General features: G+C 48.5%; 1 protein-coding gene across 1 annotated transcript in view; it reads right to left on the bottom strand.

The window, feature by feature from the left end:
- Positions 1-22,297, bottom strand: part of THEMIS2 (thymocyte selection associated family member 2) — a 302,824-nt gene that overhangs the window by 5,637 nt on the left and 274,890 nt on the right. Inside the window, exon 6 of the mRNA XM_086957488.1 lies at positions 13,567-13,680. Coding sequence (XP_086813614.1) covers positions 13,586-13,680 — 95 coding nt within the window. The 3' untranslated portion in view covers positions 13,567-13,585. The remainder of the gene's footprint in view (positions 1-13,566; positions 13,681-22,297) is intronic.

The following is a 22,297-nucleotide window of genomic DNA, read 5'->3' as shown; positions in this document are numbered from 1 at the left end:
AACCCCTGTTTGATAACAAGCTGCATTCTCTACAGCCAGCCCACAAAACTTAAAAACCATGCTGGTGGTGCCCTGCCCAGATTGGGGCACAACCATGCAGCCAACTGTGTGTACATTAGCTCTTGTCGGGCATTATGGGCACTCCTTGCCAGAAACAGGGAGTAATAAATGAGCGGCTCAAGACACTCATTTATTATTATTCTCTTTTTTTAATAAAATTATTTTTTGTGAGTGTCTCAGTCCCACTGGACATTCTCCACCAGCCACACTATATTTAATTGTTTTTTCAACACTGGGGCACCTTGGTGCCCACCCGGCGGAAGATCCAACCTAGCTAATTTTGCAGGCTGTGAAGGGAGGCCCAGGGCAAACTCGGCTCCCAACCAGCAGGATCCTTTTTACTCTCTCTGGATGGGAGCTCAGAAGGCTTTCCTGCCTGCACTCTTGTGTGCAGGGAAGCAACAGTATCCCAAGGGATGGGTTCCCCGGGATACCATCACTGAGAAAGCTCCGCTGGATGGGATACCCAGGGCCATACCATGGCTTGGGGTTTTGGGCTGCACACCCTCTCCCTATAAAAGAGTAAACAGCCCTGGGAATAGTGTCCCTAGGGCTCTGATAAGGCTCAAGGAGGGAGGCAACACTCCTCTTCTTCCCATAAAAGTATCAACAGCCCCAGGGGATGGGGTCCCTGGGGCCTTGATACGGCTCGGTGGTGTCGTAATTTGACGAGGGCTGGGTTAGCGCTTAGCTTTGCTACACGTTATTTCCCTTAACTTAGCCTTATTCGAAAACGCCATTTTGTATGTTACGGCGGCTATCTTAGGGAATGAGCGGCCTCGTGGTCAGCATGCCCTTTAGTCCTTTGTCCGTGCCACTGACCACTCGAGTTTGCCCAGCAACAGGCTATTTTTAGTAACGGTCAAGCCTGTACATGCGCAGTACCGACTGACCAGTCACCCCTTAGGAATGTTCCGCCAAACTGACCAGTGGTGTTGTAACCCCTCCCATGAGTTGGCTGTGTTCCAAAAATGACCATATATGTACCTAAACCTTGTAACCATGTACCGCCTACCTTTTTATTACTGTAAATCTGTATAAAAGAAGGACTCGCACCAACGTTCGGGGTGATACTTCTTGCATTGCCGAAGGGTGCTGTAGGAATGTACCACCACCCCATGGGGTCTTAATAAACTTGTCTTTTGTACTTTTCAGTTTCCGTGCCAACAGTTCTTTTGGTGTAAGTGGGTATTTCTGCGGAGCATGTAGGCCTTGGGAACCCAATACCACAAATTGGCGACCACGAAGGGACTCATCGGCGACTCGGATGCCCGAAGGAGAGGTCGTGACAAAGGATTGGAAACTCGCCATGGACGCGTACGCTGCCATTGAGTGACTTGAGTCTTGGCACCCACGGTGTTTTCTTTCTTTCCTTTTGATCTGACCTTCCAGGTGGCGCCGGTCTCCGACTGAGATCCTGATCGTCTGTGTTGCTGTACAGTGCCCGTTTGGCTGATTCGATCAAAGACCTTGGCAGTTGGAATCTGGATATTTGAGATTTGGGTAAGATTTGTGATCGGTAAGGTAGTCTGCGGACGCTTACTGAAGTTCTATGAATGTGACTATGATTTGAGTTAGCTAACATTTTGACTTTGTGAATTTTGAATCATATGTGCAGTGCACTTCACATAGGCAGGCATGTAGAGATGTTTCTCTAACTTTGTTCGTACTTTGAGCGGCACACTTGTGTGAAGTACTGTAAGTGCCATTTTTTTGGTATCACGCTTTCGTGATACTTTTTGAACATGCCTGTTTTAAGCACACTCCGAGGGATGTGCTGTCTTGGAAATGGTACCACATATAGGTTAACAGAATCTCAGCCGGCTTCCCCAGAGGGAACACCTAATCGTGAGATGTATGTGAAATTCGGCCTTCCCCCTATACTGTACAGTAAATTATGGAATAAATACACTAGAACTGATCCCGAGTTGCAATGGCCGCTACATGGGTCGTTTGATTTGCGAAAGGTTCAGTTTGTGGAGCAATGTTTGTTTCAGCGCAGGTCTAGACAGGATATGTTTGATTGTGTGCGAATGTGGGAGAAAGCGGTGCGTGAACGTATGAAGCGTGAGGTTGCCTTGGCGGACAAAGAGCAGCGCAAGGCTGCTTGAGATAAAGCTTTACAGCTTGAGGAGAAGGAGGCGCAGGAGAAGAAAGAGAGGGAGGCACGGGAACGTAATTTGCAAACTACCGGTCAATTTCCTATTCGTCGTCCGCTTTATCCTGTCCTTAATAATGAAATTGATGATTTTTCGTTATTAGATCGATCTCCGCCTCCGTATGTTCAGCCTACGGCCCCGTCTGAGGATTCCGGTGATGAAGGTCGGGATAAGTCGAGTACCAGGTTAACTGCTGAAAGAGCCGCGGACTTGCGTAGTTTTGCTAGGAAGCTGAATTTGAATCATATAACTGTGTCAGAAGTTGTAAATGCAAGGGATAAGTGGTCGGAACGAGAATTAATGTGTTTTCTGAATACTTTTGCAGATGAAGTTATTACTCGATTCCGTAAGAATTCAGTGGACTTAGAACCCAAGGATATATCAGTCCATCATGAGAATATGCGTAAAGGTGTATTTGTTCTTGCAGATGCAGATGGGTTTTTCACGCGACTGCTCCAGCTACGGGATGAGGCGTCCAGATTGCGGGAAGCACGAAAAACAGACAAAGAGTCCATACCGGGGTCGACGGAGCAGTCCAAAGAGTGTTCTATCTTTGGTTCAGATAAGAATTCTAAAGTGCATGTTATGCCTATGCGTGAAGCTGCACCTTTGTACGTTCCCCCTAAAGGGGACGGTACAGATGAAGATAAAATGTCGGCAAATTCAAAGGGGTATTTTATATATAATTGGGTGTATACGCCTTGGAATAGAGCGGATGTTATGGCATTGAAAAACGCTTTACCTGATCTCCGTAAGAATCCGGCCGCATTCTATGAAGGGGTGGAGGGGGCCATTTCCTCTTGTGTCATGACTCTTGTTGATATAGATCTTTTCTTTGGATTAATTCTTCCGCCCGATATGTGGAGGTCGATTCGTAAGACTAATGATCAAACAAGGTTTGGGGCAACTTGGAAGGAGATAAGCCAGGCTGATTTAGACAGGGAACCTGCATGCAAACCATGTGATTTAATTTTAGACCTCCCAGCGGCTATTTTGAACAAACTAAAAACACTTGTTCCTTCTAAAAAGATCGATTGGACTATGTTAGCTTCGTGTAAACAGAAGCCAGACGAATCGGTATCTGATTTCTTTACACGTTTCGAAGAAGCGTTTCATGACTACAGTGGTCAATCATTAACAGATGATACGGGTAGGCATCTGTTTGTTGATAAGTATGTGGCTAATCTCCTACCGGAAATTGCGAAACGGTTAAAAACAAGTGAAAGTTCCTGGACCACGGCGACCCCTGCGTCTTTGTTAACTATGGCTCAGTATTACGAGCGACAGGAATTAGAGGCTAAAGAAAGTGTTGATAAGAAAACGAAGGAATTGAAAACGAAGGTGATGTTGGCACAGGTTCGCGGTGCGCAATCTAGAGGAAATGATAGAGGCAGGCGAGGAGGGGGTAATGCGTCATACGGTCGTACCGATATTGCTGAGGACCAATGTGCATATTGTAAAGAGTTTGGGCATTGGGCTGAAGATTGTCCGGTGCTTCGTGAGCAACGCAGCCAGCGTGGTCGAGGAAGTGGAAGGTCGAGGAATAGTTATTCAGGAGCGAGAGGTGGTGGAAGTGATCGTGGTAGGTTTGAAGCGAGGGGTCGTGGTCAGGATGAACGAAATACTTTTGATAGACGGAACCAATATCAGATATCGGAGGGTGAGAATGTTGAGCATCAGGATTACGTGCACGCATAGGATTGCGTAGGATGGGGTACGGAATCAGTTGAAGTGCCAGTAGATCAAAGAGGTCCATATGTATCAGCGGGCATTTTGGGTTCTACTGATCAGTTTTTAGTTGACACAGGAGCTACTCGTAGTGCTTTGTCTAAAAATTTGGTTCCAAGGGCTCCCCTGTCTGGCGAAACGATAACATGTATAGGGTTTAATGGCACACCCTCTCCTAGCCCATTATCACAACCTCTTGCACTTTGTATTGACAAATTTTTCAGCTTTTGTCCATTTTTGTTGTCACCTCACACTCCAGATAACATTATGGGCATTGATTTGCTTAAATACTTTCGAGCAACGATACGCTGTGCTCCTGAAGGAGTGCGGGTTATTTTGAATGACAATTACCCAGAGTCAGACAGATTTTGTACAATGAAGGAAATTGAAGCATTAGCCTCTCTCCCACACACGTTATGGGCGACATCAGATACGGATGTGGGACAGATGCTTATTCCACCTATTCGAATTACTGTCAAGGAGGGAGTACTTTTGCCACGTGTACCACAGTATAAGATCTCTAGGGAAGGTGAAATTGCTCTAACGCACATCGTTCAGGATTTGATTATTGCAGGAGTAGTGGAGGAAGTTCCTTACAATGTCTGTAATAGCCCTATTCTTCCGATTCTCAAGAAAGACACTGATGACAAAGTCTATCGATTTATTATTGATTTGAGAGAAATTAACAAAATTGTCATTCCACAATACCCGGTGGTGTCTGATATCACGACTTTGCTTACTTTGGTCCCCCCAACTGCGACGACTTTTTCTGTTATTGACCTTAAGAACGTGTTCTTTTCCATTCCCATTCACCCCGACAGCAGATACCTATTTGGCTTCACGTTAAATAATAAATCGTATAGATTTTGTCGTGTTCCCCAAGGTTACACAGAGAGTCCCAGCATCTAAAGCCAGGCTTTAAAAAGACAGCTTGGCTCTTTTGAATTACAATCCGGAGTAGCACTTATACAGTATGTTGATGATCTCCTGTTGGCTGCAGACACCTATGCAGCATGTGAGGAGAGTACACTTGCTTTGCTTTCCTTTCTGGCTCAGAATAATCACAAAGTCTCTAAGAAAAAGCTACAATACTGTGGACCCAAGGTGACCTACCTCGGTCATCTTTTGTCTAAGGAGGGGCGTGCATTAACATCAGATCGAATTCAAGCGATTTTAGATACGCCAGTCCCCCGCACTCAGAGAGATGTACGCGCCTTCATAGGACTAACGTCCTTTTGTAGACAATGGATCATGGGGTTTTCGTACATTATCAAACCTTTGTTAGCATTATTGTCCAAAACTACACCAATGCCCCTTGATTGGACAGATGAATGTCAGAATGCTTTTGAACAATTGAGACAGGCCCTTTGCTCCGCACCCGTGTTAGGTACACCAGACTACACAAAGATCTTCACGTTGTACGTGCACGAGAAAGATGGGTGCGCGTTATCAGTGTTAGTGCAGGCACACGGGGATAAGCAGAGGCCTTGTGCGTACTTCTCAGCCATTCTCAATCCTGTAGCGCGAGGGTTACCTGGGTGTTTTCGAGCAGTCGCAGCGACAGCAGTAGCTATACGGCAAAGTGAGGGAATAGTTTTATCACATAAATTGTTGGTGTTAGTTCCCCATGCAGTAGATGCCCTGTTAAATCAAACGAAGACACAGTACCTCACGAGTGCACGTTTAACAGGATATGAGCTCACACTCCTGGCGCCACATATCACACTGAAAAGATGTGCTACCCTGAACCCTGCCACTTTATTGCCATATCCGGTTGAAGAGGGTCAGGAGGAAAAACACCATGATTGTGTTTTCCTGACCGAGGAACAAACAAAGGGTCGTGTCGACTTACAGGATATGCCACTTCCAGATGTGGATGGGGAACTGTGGGTTGATGGATCGTGTTTGAGGCTGCCAGATGGCACAACTTCTGCGGCATATGCGATCACAACACTTAAGACTGTGGTAGAAACAGCACGAATACCCCAGAAATCAGCCCAAGCAGCGGAGCTGATAGTTTTGACAAGAGCCTGCGAATTGAGTGCTGGCTTATGTGTGAACATCTACACAGATAGCCGGTACGCCTTCGGAGTAGCGCATGACTTCGGCCTACTCTGGAGAGAGCGTGGGTTTTTGACTTCTCATGGAGTATACATTTTGCACGGAGAATTAGTGCGTGTTCTCCTAAATGCGTTACTTTGTCCAAAGAAAGTAGCGATAATCAAATGCAGTGCACACAAAAAGGTCACTGACAAAGTGGGACAAGGTAATGCTTTTGCAGACAGTATAGCGAGACAAACAGCTATGTCACGAAATAACTCCCCCATGTATGTAGTGAAGTCGCAGGCCGAGCGATGGCATGATGCTAGAGCAGAGATACTAGACATTCAAAAATCAGCGACTGAAGCAGAACTTGCATCCTGGGCAGCAGAGGGAGTACTAGATGATGAGGGTTGTTGGAGGAGTAAAGATATGGAACAATGGAAATTGCCTGCAGCTTACTTGCAAGCGATGGTCCAGATGACACATGGGTTGGCACATGTTGGAGCTCTTGCAATCACTCGACTGTTAACACGAGTTTGGGAGCATCCTGAGATTGCCAATACTGCTAAGAGAGTAGTGCAGACTTGTTTGATATGTTTACAGCACAATCCTGCAAAAGGGACGCATACTCCGAAAGGAGGGTTCGTTCCACCTTCTGCACCATTCGAGGTACTTCAGATGGATTATATCCAGCTTGAGCATTGCAATAACCTTAAGTATGTCTTAGTGGTGGTATGTGCCTTTAGCAAATGGGTTGAGGCCTTCCCCACGATAGATAATACGGCTTTGACAACAGCTAAGGTTTTGCTCAAAGAGTACTTCCCTCGATTTGGAGTTTGCAAATTTTTGTGGAGCGATAATGGTCCTCATTTTGTTGGGAAAATTGTGGAATATGTGCTAAAGGGATTGGGGATCCAGCAAAAGTTCCATGCTTCTTTCCATCCTCAGTCAGCAGGTCTTGTCGAGCGGTACAATGCCACGTTGAAACTAAAACTGGCTAAGATTGTGGCGTCCACGTCTTTGAAATGGCCGGATGCTTTGCCGCTAGCATTACTCTCTATTAGATCAGTGCCCCACTCTCGAACTGGCCTCACACCTTATGAAGTGGTGTTTTGAAGGCCTATGAATATATGGGGAGTTCCTAAGCCGCGATTGTTACATGATGTGCCTTGTATAATGATGAACGATTATTTGGCACGATTAACAAATGATTTACTTTCTATTCACCAACAGGTTCGAGAAGCGCTCCCTGACAATTCCATTGGAGAGGCTCACAATCTTCGTCCTGGCAACTTCGTGATGGTCAAGTCGTTTGAGAGAGCGAACAGCTTGGAACCGAGGTGGCGTGGCCCTGAGCAAGTCTTGCTTGCGACTCGAACGGCTGTACGAGTGACCAACAGAAAGCGGTGGGTGCATTCAACTCACTGCCGTCGCGTCTCTCCGGACCTGGTGAATCCTACTGTGCTGTCCGACTACAGAGATATTTTGGACGAGGAAAAGAGCCCAGCTGTGACGTCGGCTGAATCGGAGGGAGCCTTCCCGGACCACACCGTTTCTGGACAACAGCGTTATAATCTGCGGCCAAGATAGAGAGAAGTTTTTTTTGGGTGCGAGACTGGTTGGTTACCGCTCTGAGGTTTGTGAAACGGAAGCCGGGAATCTCAAGGGGGGGGATCAGTTCTGCCAAGAGTAGCGACACCCGTCTTGACCCCGGAGAAGAAAACAACGGCTACCTCGGAGCTCAGCACTCTCATTTTTATTTTTTAGTTGTATATTTGAGACATTGTGAACTCTTTTGAACTACGGCGTCTTCTGCAGCACGAGACAAAAGAATTCTTGGTGCTATACTGTTCGTATTGACAATTGTGGGCAGTAGAACTTGTGGTGCCTGCACGAGAACATTTGCTGCTGACTACCCCGGCTCCATCTGAACATTTTCATTTCACCTTACCCTATCATGAAGAACGGCACCGACAGACTTATTTGAACAATAGCTTCATTCAAATCTTGCATCATACTCACAATATGACGAACACTTCTAACTGTTGGGTGTGTGGAATGTTGCCTGGGCATCAGAAGAAAGGGGGCACACCACTCATCCCACTCCCGTTTTCCCATAATGGTTCCTGCAATGCTTGGTATACTCTTCTATTCACTTTGCGCTGGCCAACAAAAGGGGGGGTGCTTTTCCGTTTAAATAAGATATGCTATCATGATCGGGATGGCTATCCACAAGCTGAGGGTACTCGATTCGAATGGGAAGAGTACCGCCCCGACAATGTGTCTGCACCCCGAATCTACAGTAATCAACGGAACATAAATATGTCTAGCTCGCATGTCATTAATGTAATAGAGACTAAGGCTGATCTTTGCATACGAAATAAAGGTACAATCCCGGTTAGAAAAAGTGAATGTAACACCACACTTACATTTGACAGCCCGAATGGCATATCCTTTGTGGCATCTCGAAATACATACTTCATTTGTGGCAATAAAGGCTATCATCGTCTCCCGTTAGGATGGTTAGGTACATGTTATATCTCTTTTGTATTGCCCCCTGTATTCATTGCCCCACCTATGTACCATAATGACTACGTACTGTACCATGACTTTGTGTTAAATAGAGTTAAACGTGCTGTAGTCCTGGAAGACATTGACCAGACAGATACTGCACTACAACAATATGTAGACTTCAATTTGGGTTTGTTCTCCTTTGTGGGGGCTGCTCTCAACAGTCGGAAAATACGACGACTGACCCGTGTTGTTGAGGCTGTAGCTAACGATACCGCTTTTGCATTGGGAAATATAACAGAAGAACTTCAAATATCTAGAATTGTTACGCTCCAGAACCGGATGGTTCTAGATGTTGTTTTAGCTGATCGAGGGGGGGCATGTAGAATTATCGGAAGTAGCTGTTGTGTTTACGTTCCTGACAACTCACCATCTGTATATGATGCAATCTCGAAACTGCATAAAATTGCTGCTGAAATACATCCGGACAATGGTACATGGACCTTTCCGGGGTGGTTCTGGTCTATGCTTAGAACATGGGGCTGGAAGCTACTGACAATCTTATGTATCATAGTTGGGATCTTATTCTTCTTGTGTTTATGTATACAATGTGGTCCTGCATTATGTTCCATGTGTTTATCAGCTTGTATTCCATCTAGACGAGCTCTTGCCCAAAATGAACTGATGCTTCATAAAGAAGTGGCGCAAATTATGTCAATTGATATAGAAGATGAGTATCCCGACTACGTCCACTATGAGGTAGCTTCAGCTAAACGCTAAAAGGGTCGTCTGTCGTAATTTGATGATGGGTGGGTTAGCGCTTAGCTTTGCTACACGTTATTTCCCTTAACTTAGCCTTATTCGAAAACGCCATTTTGTATGTTACGGCGGCCATCTTAGGGAATGAGCGGCCTCGTGGTCAGCATGCCCTTTAGTCCTTTGTCCGTGCCACTGACCACTCGAGTTTGCCCAGCAACAGGCTATTTTTAGTAACGGTCAAGCCTGTACATGCGCAGTACCGACTGACCAGTCACCCCTTAGGAATGTTCCGCCAAACTGACCAGTGGTGTTGTAACCCCTCCCATGAGTTGGCTGTGTTCCAAAAATGACCATATATGTACCTAAACCTTGTAACCATGTACCGCCTACCTTTTTATTACTGTAAATCTGTATAAAAGAAGGACTCGCACCAACGTTCGGGGTGATACTTCTTGCATTGCCGAAGGGTGCTGTAGGAATGTACCACCACCCCATGGGGTCTTAATAAACTTGTCTTTTGTACTTTTCAGTTTCCGTGCCAACAGTTCTTTCGGTGTAAGTGGGTATTTCTGCGGAGCATGTAGGCCTTGGGAACCCAATACCACAGTGGGGGCACACACTCCCTCCCCATAGTGCTTGACTCAGCCCGGGGAATGGGGTCCACAAGGCCGGGAAACGGCCCAAGGAGGAGAGGCTGCAACCCCTCCTCCAAATTAGAAATTATTGCGCTGCTCCTGGGTCCTGGCCCACCCCGGGAGCACTACTTTGTTTTTGTTTTTGTTTTTCACATTGAATCTGTAGTAAATTAACCCCTTCCATGCTGGTGACGAACCCCAGCCGTCACGCTCTGCGGCGCTCGTGTGCTGATGACGGCTGGGGTTCGTCACGGCCCCGCCCTGTTCTTTTGTTTACCGCACAGCGGCGGAAACGGCCCAGCATGGAAGGGGATAAGAAACATCAGGAATTATGCCCATCTTTGTCCCCATATATGTTTTTCTGAACCCTTTTTCAGGACAGGGGACTGAGTTCCTGGGTCCTAAAATGGCTGCTGCCACAAATCTGTTGATGTGGTGCCAGCCAATCAGATCTTATCTCAAGATCTGTCAGGTCTGCTGATCCTCCACGGCCTGAAATATACATACATTTTGAATCTTAATGTCTCAAAAACTACTGAATGGATTTAAAGCAAATCACAAAACTCATGATTTCCTGACCAAGATATAGCTTTCTGCCAAATTTTGTGTAATTCAGTTCAGCTATTTTGGCCGTAGCTGTGTCTAATTCTCCTATGGAACTATGCACAGAGAAAGCATGTTTTGGGACTGCTGGTAGGTAGCATATATATATTTTCCCCAGTGGCGGCTGAAACTAGGTAGTTAGGACAATGTTGCCATAGGAAAATAATTTTTTGGTTTGCCAATACTTTTGGTGTCTTTTGACGATTCTGCATGAAACTTTCCTAAATATAGTCTCATCCATCTCAGCTCCTTTCTGAAAAGTTTTGGGGTGATCCGTTAAGCAGGGGCTGAGGAAACAAATTGAAAATGGAACAGCAATACAGCAAAAATGGCTAAACTGAATTACACCATATTTGGCAGATAGCTAGCTCTTGATTCAGAAAGCGCATTGTGATTTGGTGTAAATCCATTTAGGGATTTATGGGAGAAATTAACGTTTTGTATATATATATCACCCCCCTGCTCAGAACGGCACCGGTGGAGCGAGGTAATTTACCTCCATTAGGACGCTATGCGTAATGGCTGTCCCTGCCGAATTGCTCATCTGAGTTTCGAGGTAGCAGCGGTCCGAGGGGACCCGAGGAGGAGCTGGTGGACTTGGGCAAATACCAGCGCGCAACTTCAGTACTTACCTGCATGTTCTGGATGGGTTTCCGAGTATTCAAACAGCAATCCCCACACTGCCGACCCAGTTTTCACTCACATCGTGCATTCTGGGAGTTGGAGTTCGAACAATTTACACAACAGCCAACAGGTGAGCTCCAATAGCAGGGGGGCGGAGTTTCCAGTCTACATATGAAAAGGATGCGGGAAATGGACATTACTTTGAAGCTGCTCGTGCAATGAGGGGCGCTGAAGAAGGCTCAATGCCGAAATGCATTATTCCCGTCAGCATTGCTTTGTTTGCCTCAATAAAGCTAGTTCGTCTTTGAGATCCCCTCCAGCCTCCGACCATTTCTTTGTGGATGGGTGTTCCTTCATATATATACTCTCTGTATGGACCTGGTGACCACATCCCACAGGGCCAGTGTTTTTATGGGATGTGGCTGCCGGCCCCGCTGCCCTGAACCAATAGAACAGCCCGGGATCCCTATACCTCAGGGCCCGAAGAGAGCTAGTGCTCTTGGTACCCCATCCCTCTGGACCCTGTCTTGTTCCCTGCCTGGGAGAGTGGGGCCAGGGAATTAAGTCTAATTACTTGCCTCTACTCTCTCTGGCCGGTAACATAGCTTTACTCCATTTTTGCTGGAGAGAAAAAATCTTGTTTTTGCCAGGTGGGAGCAAAGATTCAGAGTCAACCACCCTAGATGGCACTGTAGTGGGCGTCCCAGTTGGCACTGGGGCACCAATGGTAAAAATAACTGGCCATCTCCCACAGGCACCCAATTGTGGGTGTGCTGGGTAGGATAGGGACACCCAAAAGAAAAAGAGGAAAGAAAGGATAAAAGTGTCAATGCATCTGCTACACCAAACAAAGCTATCTTTCTGTCCCCATCTTATTCTACCTAGTCTGTGTCTCGAAGGTCCTGAGGAAGACAGCACATCAAGGACAGACCTGTACCTGCATCAACCGACACATTGCACTGTCAGCGTGGTTCTGTCTAGGCCTGTGCTTACAGGGGCAAACAAGCTTAAGATCACAGTGCCAGCTCCCTGATCAGGTAAGAGTGGCGGCCTAGACTGGCAGGGTGCAGGAGGGAAGGCCCACGGGTTGGTGTACAGACATTTAAATAGAAATATAGAAGTACTGGTACTCTCTGTGCAGAGTACCTATTTGTTCCTGAGTGTTGGTGCTCTCACATTAAATGAATTGTAACCGTGCTGAGAAGTGCTGCTACTCTCCCTTTCCAATAAAGAAGTGCAGTTACCCAGGACTAGAGACTACCTGACCATTTAAAGCACTGGTGGTGGAGGTGGGAGCCAGAAGGCCAGGTGTATTTATATATGGACGGGGAGGCAACAAGGCAATATAGGGAGTGCTGGGGGACGCTGGCAAGAGGCCAGTTATTTTTTTCAAGGGGGCGGGGCAAAATGCAGAGGGTGGTGGGGTGGGTGGCAGGAAGACAGGTATGATTTTTTCTGTATTTTGGGAGGGTAGATGCAGAGTGGCAGAAGGCCAACCATTTTTTATATCTTTCGGTGCGGAGGCCATGTTCTGTATAGCTTCCCAATTACTCCTCTGGATAGTAACTGAAACCAGGGGCAAATAATTTAAGGGGCCATATATAACATAAAATAATAAATATGTACAAAGTAAATGACGGATGAGTTTTAACTTGGGCTGCTGAGTGAAAAGTTGAGCTTTGTTCTCGTCTATTTGATGTCGCTCAGAACCTCTCAGTTAAAAAAACATTCCTGTTATTCACTATTACTCTTCTATAATTCTATGCGTTAGTCAACCTCTAATGTAAACTACACACAGTGCTTAATTTGAGAAGGTAGTTTCCGGCACTCCGCATCAGCACTTAATTATCAACACTGGCACTTATGACAACTGCCACATGGTAGCGCTGTTTGTATAATTTAGAGAGGAGCAGAACAGCAATTGTTTATTAATTCAGTATACATTAAAAACAACTAATACTTGCCGCCCAAGACATTTTGTTATAGCTTTGGGGCCCTTCAATAGGCTGAATTGTCACACTTACAGAAGTGTGCTGGTTAGCAGTTGTGTAGCTACAGTGACTGGCAACGCGGGCAGTGGCAGTGGGTGGTGGAAGCTTCGGAGGCCCCCTGACAAGAGCCCTGGCACTTATGTCTTTCACAAGTTAAGCACTGACTACGCATTATACTGCCAGCTTCCAAGAACCTACTGACACTGAAAATGTTTGCTCAAGTCTTCAAATGCTCAGTAGTCAGACTTTAGACATCTTGATTTCTATTTCTCATGCACACTTGTATGATACCATATCATCTTATATCCTTTGGATGGAATACATTTCTCTTTAAGTAATAAACAGCAAGCATAGACTTTAGTGTCAGTCCTCCCGTGAGGACTGGCTTTCTCTTCTTCAAACCTCACAGCCTTACAAGGTTATCAGAGCAGACACTCCAGAAAGGGTCCTTACCTTTGACTCCAAAGGTGTTTTAATAGTGAAGGACAGCTTCATTCATTTTCCTTATGGTGGATGCTAACACTTCATCTATCTCTTCGTAGTCATGCCGATCATCAGCACATGCATCTAGAAGAAAAGCCATACTCTTGTCATTGCACGATCATAAACTTAGAAAACACAGTCATGCAGCTCGGGATGGGGAGTAAGGTGGCACCGATTTGATAGAATATCTGCAAACCGTCAGGAACACGTTTTGTCCATATTCCTCATTCCTAGAACTCTTTCTTACTTTTGTAGGGGCAAATGGCCCTACAAGATCAGAAAAAGATGCCCTAAAGATTTAAAATTGTGAGACTTGTCATGTTGCACTAAGTTTGAAAAGGTTATTGTTGCAGGTGACTTAAACAGGCATTTAGGCAACACGAGTGACATCTAGGCATTGGAGATCAGTATGAAAAATTGAAACGTTAGACCTTGTACTAACAGTAGCCAGTCAAAGGCACAAGTCTGTGGTCTTGTAGAGGCACAGTCCTTGAAGGACTCTCTCTTTTATGGAAGGACAGCCACTACTTGGCCTCTTTTCACCCCACTTATTATGTTAAAAGGCAAGTCTGTCCAAAACAACTATATCTCCGATTGGACGATAGCTGAAAATTCATCTTGGAGCTTTAATGCAGTCCTTATGTCTAGATATGTGTGGTAATTCTGTAGATGATAACTGTTAGACCTGTCTGGCTTTTTGGCGAAGTCCCTCCTAATTTTTATTTATTTTGTCCCCTTTTTGCCCCTCATACCCTTGTTAATTTTTGTGTCTACTGACTTTGTGTAGGTGTTGGTCAGGGGGATAGGTGTTTTCTTCCCCCCTCCTAATCTTTTACCTCAGGTCCAGAGGCCTGTTCTGACAGGAAAGTTGGCACCACCTAAAATGGTGGCCACCAACTGCCCCAACTGTCACCAACAGAACTTGGCCATAGCCTAGAATAGGGCATTCCAGAACCTTCTGGTCCATTCTGGACCACTGAGAGGGCAGCCTATATAAGGCGGAATGCTGGACAGCCATTTTGTCTGTCAGTGAGGAGCAGCTAGAGTGAAGGTTGAGGTCTAGTAGGGGTAGGATTCTGAAGGGTGGTTCCCTCTACAAGAGTAGCCCCCTGTCAAGACTTTCCCACCTCCTAGTCCTGTTGTCCTAGCCAGGTTAGCCCATCCTGCTGACCCTGGATAGAAAGGTTAAGGGGTTAACTTTAGTAACCTTGGGAGCTGTGAAGTACCCTGCCTTGGGAACTGACCTAAGAGTTCCCCTGTGTCCTGAATCTGTCCAGTAAGGAGGGTTAGGGGTCTAGTGCTGAGGAAGTGCCCTGTGGACTTGTTCTGAAGGAGCCTCTCCATCTGTAACCCCCCTCCTCGTCATAGTGAAGAAAAGAGGGTCTGTCATTGGACTACCTCAAGATCTGCGTTTTCCTAAATTGAACCTTTGGAGTGTAGCAAGTTCCCTCACCTGTGGGTCGGCAGAGAGAGCTGAGGAACCTGCATCCTGTGTGCCATCGATAGCGGGACCCCTGGGGCACTTGTCGCGCTATGTGGCAGTGCCCCCGCAGGTTCCACTGAGCCTGGGAAGCCTTGCGAGGCTTCCCTGTGGGAACGGGACCCCAGGGGCGCCTGCCGCGCTGTGCGTGAAGCGGATCAACTCCGTGTGCTGAAAGCGCTGTGTCCTGTCAGCGCTGTTCCGGTGATCGGAGCAGGTTTGCCGGTCGTTTGAGGGCGGGGCTGGAGGAAGCCGAGTGGAGCAGACTCCGGAGCCAGCCACTGCTCACTCGCGCATGCCCGCCCGCGCCACGCCTCTCCAGGAAGACGGAGGCGGGATTAGTCTGTGAGGCGCCGGGAGCGACTGAGGAGTCAGGCATCGTCTCTCCCTTTCCCCGCTCGAGCGCCTCGGAAAGGAGCCGGCGCGAGCGGGAGGGGAGAAGTAGGCAGAGTCCTTCCTCCACTCGGGCACCGCCAGAGGAGCTGGCCGAGCCCAGAGGAAGAAGCGGAAAGGCCCGTTAGAGGCTTGGGGGCAAGTGCGAATTTGGCAACCCTTCCCCTCGAGCGCCACGCAGAGGAGCTGGCCCGAGGGAGGAGGAAAGAGCAGGGAAGCCTGTTCGGAGCGTCGTGAGGCGTGAGAGCCTCGCTTGCCTTGGTTCCCCGCCCCCTTTGCCTGCAGTCCCCTACCAAGCCTGGTGCGAGGCGATCCCAGCCATAAACAAACAAGTAAGGAGTGGAAATACAGGGGGAGTGGCGCTAGTACCTACAAAGCAGTAAAGTAATTACTGGTCAGTTAATCCCTGCTATCCTCAGGTTGGAGAGTAACAGAAGGAAACCAGATCTAGCCATTGTGGTGAATTGATTAACTGAATTGTGTTCCTAATTTAAGTAAGCTGAGTACGGTCATTACCTAAGCGAACCTTCACACTTCAACTGTAAGAAACTGCACTGTGATTCTCTTTGAAACTGGTTTAATGACAAAAGAACTGTAATGTTGAACCTGACTGACTGAATTGCTTAACAGTTTAAATGTTATTGCTGTAATGTTATCTGCTCTTGCTTATAGTGAGGTGTAGTCTTCTCCCAAGATTCTAGCGGAGTATATCTAACCTAATTAATTCTAAAGTACAGTTATTCTACTGAAAAAGCGTGATCAGAATCCAGAAGTACAGTGACAGTTAGTACTGTAAACAAGTGATTATCTGCTGGTAATTTAAAACGTGTAATTGCTGACCCTGAAAGTGATCTAAACTGATTTGAACTAATTATATGTGAGTTACTGATACTTGACAACCCAGAGCATATTATTTTTATATAAAGCAACACGTATTTTCATATAATTTTGGTGTAGTGTTTTTCTTTTTGAGTGCTATTGCGTGAAGTTACTTTTGGGTGGTCTGCAACCTTTACACTGTGCCTCTGTATGTTAGTCTTGCCCTAGGCCAGGCTACCTAATTCCAACATATTGGTGCCTAGCGGTGGGATTGCGGACTTGGTTGCAGCTACTTACTAGTAATTTGGCGTAATACACCCAACCTACACCAGGAGTTTTCTCCTTGCGGCCCTCCCAATTAGTCTTTTTGTTTTTTCTAAATTTATTCCTGGTGGTGGGTGGAGTTGGTTTTAGGTTACCCTAACCCCTCTGAAATTTCTGGTGTGTATCCAGGTTTGCCAGATTCACCATGGAGTTTGCGGTGGAAAACCTGGAAGTCTATTCTGTGCCCCAATTGAGAATGTTCTGCCAGCAGATGGGGGTCTTTTTCAAGCATGGTGCTAGGAAGGGGGAGCTCCAGACTAGCCTTAGGGCCTGGGTGGAGGCACACCAAGAGACAAAGGAGGAGGATGAAGAGGTTGACCAGGGCACAGAAGGGGGGGTGGAGGAGTTATTCCACCATGAGGGGGAAAACTTGCTCACCGGACCAGTGTCCTATTCCAGAAAGGGCAGTAGCATTTCTGGGAGAAGCCTAACAGAAGCTGAGCTCACCGACAGGAGGGAGAAAAGACAACTAAAGTGGGAGCTGGCTAAGTTGGAACAGGAGAAAGAGGAGAGGAGGATGGTCCATGAGTTTAGGCTAAAGGAACTGGAGCTCCAAAGTCTACAACGGGGGTCCTCTCCTGTTAGGAATGGTGGCAGCGAACTGAAAGAGTCAGCCAGGGAGACCAAACCCTATATCCCAAAGGACCTGATAGCGAGCTTCAGTCAGGGGGATGATGTTGCTAAGTGGCTGGCCGCTTATGAGGTTTCTTTGAAGGTTCATGGAGTGCAGGAGAAGCACTGGGGGGGTAGTTTGTACAAGTACATGCCTCCTGCTGGTCGGGACACTTTGTTGGCCCTGGAGCCAGAGGAACAGACAAACTACCCCACCATGAAGCTGGCGTTATTGAGGAAGTTCGGGCTCACCCCAGAAAGGTACCGACAGAAGTTTAGGGGGAGCCACAAGATGGGAACTCAGAACTGGGTGGACTTCCTTGATTACGCCAGAAAGGCTTTAGAGGGTTGGGTCAAGGGCAGTGAGGTAAAAGATTATGAGGGGCTGTATGATCTGTTTTTGAGAGAACACCTCCTCGAGAAATGTTTTCCCGAGCTGCGCCAACACCTGGTAGACAGCAAGCTGACCAATCCCCGGAAGCTTGCAGAGGAGGCGGACATCTGGACAAGTACCCGGGTGTCCACCAAGGGGACTGGAGGGGAATCTCAAAAAGCCGGACAGGGCGCCCCCCAGAAGAAGGAGGGGGGGGAGAAAAAGAAAGAGTTCTCTAAAGGTCCCCAAAATAACTTCCAAGGGAAGGGAGCAGGTTTCACCCCTAGGGCAAACCCGCCCCGGAACCCTCATCCTGGCCAGAGCCAGCAGCCCAGGGTTCTCCACTGTTTTGAATGCGGTGGCGTTGGACATTATAAGGGAGATGTCAGATGCCCAAAGAGACCACCCCCTCCCACCGGAGGAAAGTCACCGGGAGTAGCTAGTGTAGCGCTCGGGGAGGAGTTGCCCTTAGATAAGGGGGGTGAGTGGGCGGGTGTCACCTTAGTGTCCCTGGGAGAACGGGAGATGGTGCCAAAGATCCAGGTGCCCCCAAATACTACAAAGTATGGGCAATGGGTTACCATCAATGGCCAGAGAGGGGAGGCTCTGAGGGATACAGGAGCCAGCATGACTATGGTGAGAAGTCAGCTGGTGTCCCCAGAGCAGGTTGTTCCTAATGTACTCCACCCCGCCGCGATGGCTGACGGCAGAATGGGCCACTATCCAGTGGCTGAGGTTCCCTTTGAGTGGGAGGGGGTTGCAGGTTCACTTCGAGTTGCCGTAAGCCCTGCCGTGCCAGTCGATTGCCTGTTGGGGAATGACATGGAACACAACACTTGGAGAGAGGTGGAATACCGGACGCATTCTGCGATGCTGGGTACACCTGACTGGGCCTGTGTCAGCACACGGTCTGCGACTGCCCGGAGAGGGAGTTCGCCTGGGTTGGAGCCTGGAACAATGGCCCAACCCGCTGCTAAGAAGGGACAGACCCGGAGACAGAGAAAGCCTGCTCCGGCTTCCACACCCCATGAGACAGATCGGCCACCTGCGGTGGTGGACCAGGAGTCCGTGGAGGGGGAAGTAGACTCTCTGGAGGATTTGCCCATCCCTGCGGAGTGGCATGTGGAGGGAGGTCCTACCAGAGAGGAATTCTGTAAGGGGCAGAGGGAGTGCCCCACCCTTGAGGGACTGAGGCGACAGGCTGAAGCCCAAGCAGCAGGTGATGTTACGGGACATTACCATATTTACTGGGAGGATGGACTCCTCTACAGTGAACCCAAGGTACCCTCGCCTGGTTCATCGAGGGCCTTGGTAGTCCCGCAACAGTACCGAGCCTTTCTTTTGGAATTGGCTCATGCTATACCCCTGGCAGGACACTTAGGCCAGGACAAGACCTTTGCACGGCTTGTTCTCCACTTTTACTGGCCTCAGATGAAAGCGGCGTCCAACACATACTGTAGGACTTGTGTAACCTGCCAGGCCAGTGGGAAAACAGGAGTGAAGCTAAAAGCTCCCCTGGAACCACTTCCAGTCGTTAGCACCCCCTTTGAGAGGGTGGGCATCGACATTGTAGGGCCTTTGGATCCACCAACAGCAGCTGGTCACAGGTTTATCCTGGTACTGGTGGATCATGCCACACGGTACCCAGAGGCCATACCTCTGAGGACAGTCACTGCACCTGTAGTGGCAAGAGCCCTAATGGGAATCTTTACCCGAGTGGGATTTCCCAAGGAAGTTGTGTCCGACAGGGGGACCAACTTCCTGTCAGCTTATATGCGGGCCATGTGGAAGGAGTGTGGAGTGACCTACCGGTTCACCACTCCTTACCACCCCCAGTCGAATGGACTGGTTGAGAGGTTCAATAAGACCTTGAAGGGCATGATCAGAAGTCTGCCCGAGAGCCTGCGGAGGAAATGGGATGTCCTCCTACCCTGTTTACTTTTTTCTTACAGGGAAGTGCCCCAGAAGGGAGTGGGCTTCAGCCCCTTTGAGCTTCTGTATGGGCACCCTGTACGCGGTCCTCTCAGCCTGGTGAAGGATGGTTGGGAGAAATCTCCCAGGAAACCCCCCCAGGATGTGGTGAGCTACATGCTGGCCTTCAGGAGCCAAATGGCGAAGTTGTGGAAGCAAGCTTCTGACAACTTGGAGGCCAGCCAGGCAGTCATGAAGGAGTGGTACGACCACAACGCTCACCCGGTGGAACTGGAGCCTGGACAGAAAGTGTGGGTGATGGAACCTGGAGAGCTTAGCGCCCTCCAGGATCGCTGGACAGGCCCCTTTGAGGTGTTGGAAAAGAAGGGTAAGGCCACATACCTGGTGGACCTTAAGACCCCTCGACAGCCCCTACGGGTGCTACACGCCAACAGACTCAAGCCCCACCATGAGAGGCCCGAAGTCATGCTGATGATGGTGACTGACGGGGGAGAGGAAGCGGAAAGCGAACCTCTCCCAGATCTCTTTTCGTCCCAAGAGAAGGATGGGTCAGTGGAGGGAGTGAATCTCTCTCCTACTCTCACTCCTGAGCAACGGGAGGACTGCCGCCAGATACTGGAGCAGTACTCTTCTTTGTTCTCCCTTGTCCCGGGAAGGACCCACCTGTGTACCCATGATGTGGACACAGGAGACAGCCCACCAGTGAAGTCCAAGACCTACCGGCTGTCTGACAAGGTGAAGGCTAGCATACATGGAGAAGTTGCCAAGATGCTAGAGCTGGGAGTAATTGAACCTTCCAACAGCCCTTGGTCCAGTCCGGTGGTGCTCGTGCCAAAAGCCGCACCACCAGGCACCACACCTGAACTGAGGTTCTGTGTGGATTACCGAGGACTGAATTCAGTGACAAGGACTGATGCTCATCCGATCCCTAGGGCGGATGAATTGATTGACCGGCTAGGAGCTGCCCAATATCTGAGTACCTTTGACCTCACTTCAGGGTACTGGCAGATCTCCTTGACAGATGGAGCAAGGGAAAGGTCAGCCTTCTCCACGCCTGAGGGACACTACCAGTTCTGTGTGATGCCCTTTGGGCTCAAGAACGCCCCTGCCACATTTCAGCGGCTGGTGAACCAGGTCCTCTCTGGAATGGAGAGTTTCTCTGCTGCTTACTTGGATGACATCGCTGTCTTCAGTAGCAGTTGGGAGGACCATCTGCAGCATTTGCAGGCCGTTCTCCAGGCGCTGAGACAAGCTGGATTGACCATCAAAGCCAGCAAATGCCAGATTGGACAGGGGTCGGTTGTGTACCTTGGACACTTGGTGGGTAGGGGGACTGTGCAGCCCCTGCAGGCGAAGATTGAGGCAATCATGGCCTGGGAACCCCCCAAGACACAGACTGAGGTCCGAGCTTTCCTGGGCCTCACAGGTTACTACCGTCGCTTTGTGAAGGGGTATGGCACTATTGTTGCGCCCCTCACAGAGCTCACCTCCAAGAAACAACCTCGACGGGTAGTTTGGACCAAGGCTTGTCAGCAAGCCTTTGAAAAGTTGAAACAGGCAATGTGTGCGGCACCGGTCCTGAGGGCCCCAGACTTCTCCAAGGAGTTCATTGTCCAAACGGATGCATCAGAGCATGGCATTGGGGCAGTGCTATCGCAACTCAACGAAGAGGGCCTGGATCAACCTGTAGTCTTCTTATCCAGGAGGCTGCTTCCCCGGGAACAGAAGTGGAGTGCCATTGAGAGGGAAGCTTTTGCGGTGGTGTTGGCTCTGAAGAAGCTGCGGCCATACCTCTTTGGCTCGCACTTCCTGGTTCAGACCGACCACCGACCCCTTCGTTGGCTGATGCAAATGAAGGGGGAAAATCCCAAGTTGTTGAGGTGGTCCATCTCCCTACAGGGAATGGACTTCCGGGTGGAACATCGGCCTGGAGTGGACCACGCCAATGCAGACGGTCTCTCCAGGTATTTCCGCCTTAGTGATGAGGACTCCCAAGGGGTTGGGTAGTTCTCCCCACTTTCAGCTGGGGGGGACGCGTGTTAGACCTGTCTGGCTTTTTGGCGAAGTCCCTCCTAATTTTTATTTATTTTGTCCCCTTTTTGCCCCTCATACCCTTGTTAATTTTTGTGTCTACTGACTTTGTGTAGGTGTTGGTCAGGGGGATAGGTGTTTTCTTCCCCCCTCCTAATCTTTTACCTCAGGTCCAGAGGCCTGTTCTGACAGGAAAGTTGGCACCACCTAAAATGGTGGCCACCAACTGCCCCAACTGTCACCAACAGAACTTGGCCATAGCCTAGAATAGGGCATTCCAGAACCTTCTGGTCCATTCTGGACCACTGAGAGGGCAGCCTATATAAGGCGGAATGCTGGACAGCCATTTTGTCTGTCAGTGAGGAGCAGCTAGAGTGAAGGTTGAGGTCTAGTAGGGGTAGGATTCTGAAGGGTGGTTCCCTCTACAAGAGTAGCCCCCTGTCAAGACTTTCCCACCTCCTAGTCCTGTTGTCCTAGCCAGGTTAGCCCATCCTGCTGACCCTGGATAGAAAGGTTAAGGGGTTAACTTTAGTAACCTTGGGAGCTGTGAAGTACCCTGCCTTGGGAACTGACCTAAGAGTTCCCCTGTGTCCTGAATCTGTCCAGTAAGGAGGGTTAGGGGTCTAGTGCTGAGGAAGTGCCCTGTGGACTTGTTCTGAAGGAGCCTCTCCATCTGTAACCCCCCTCCTCGTCATAGTGAAGAAAAGAGGGTCTGTCATTGGACTACCTCAAGATCT

The sequence above is a fragment of the Lissotriton vulgaris genome, chromosome 2_1, assembly GCF_964263255.1.
Source record: "Lissotriton vulgaris chromosome 2_1, aLisVul1.2, whole genome shotgun sequence".
NCBI classification, from domain to species: domain Eukaryota; kingdom Metazoa; phylum Chordata; class Amphibia; order Caudata; family Salamandridae; genus Lissotriton; species Lissotriton vulgaris.
This window is presented reverse-complemented; position numbering and strand designations above follow the sequence as displayed.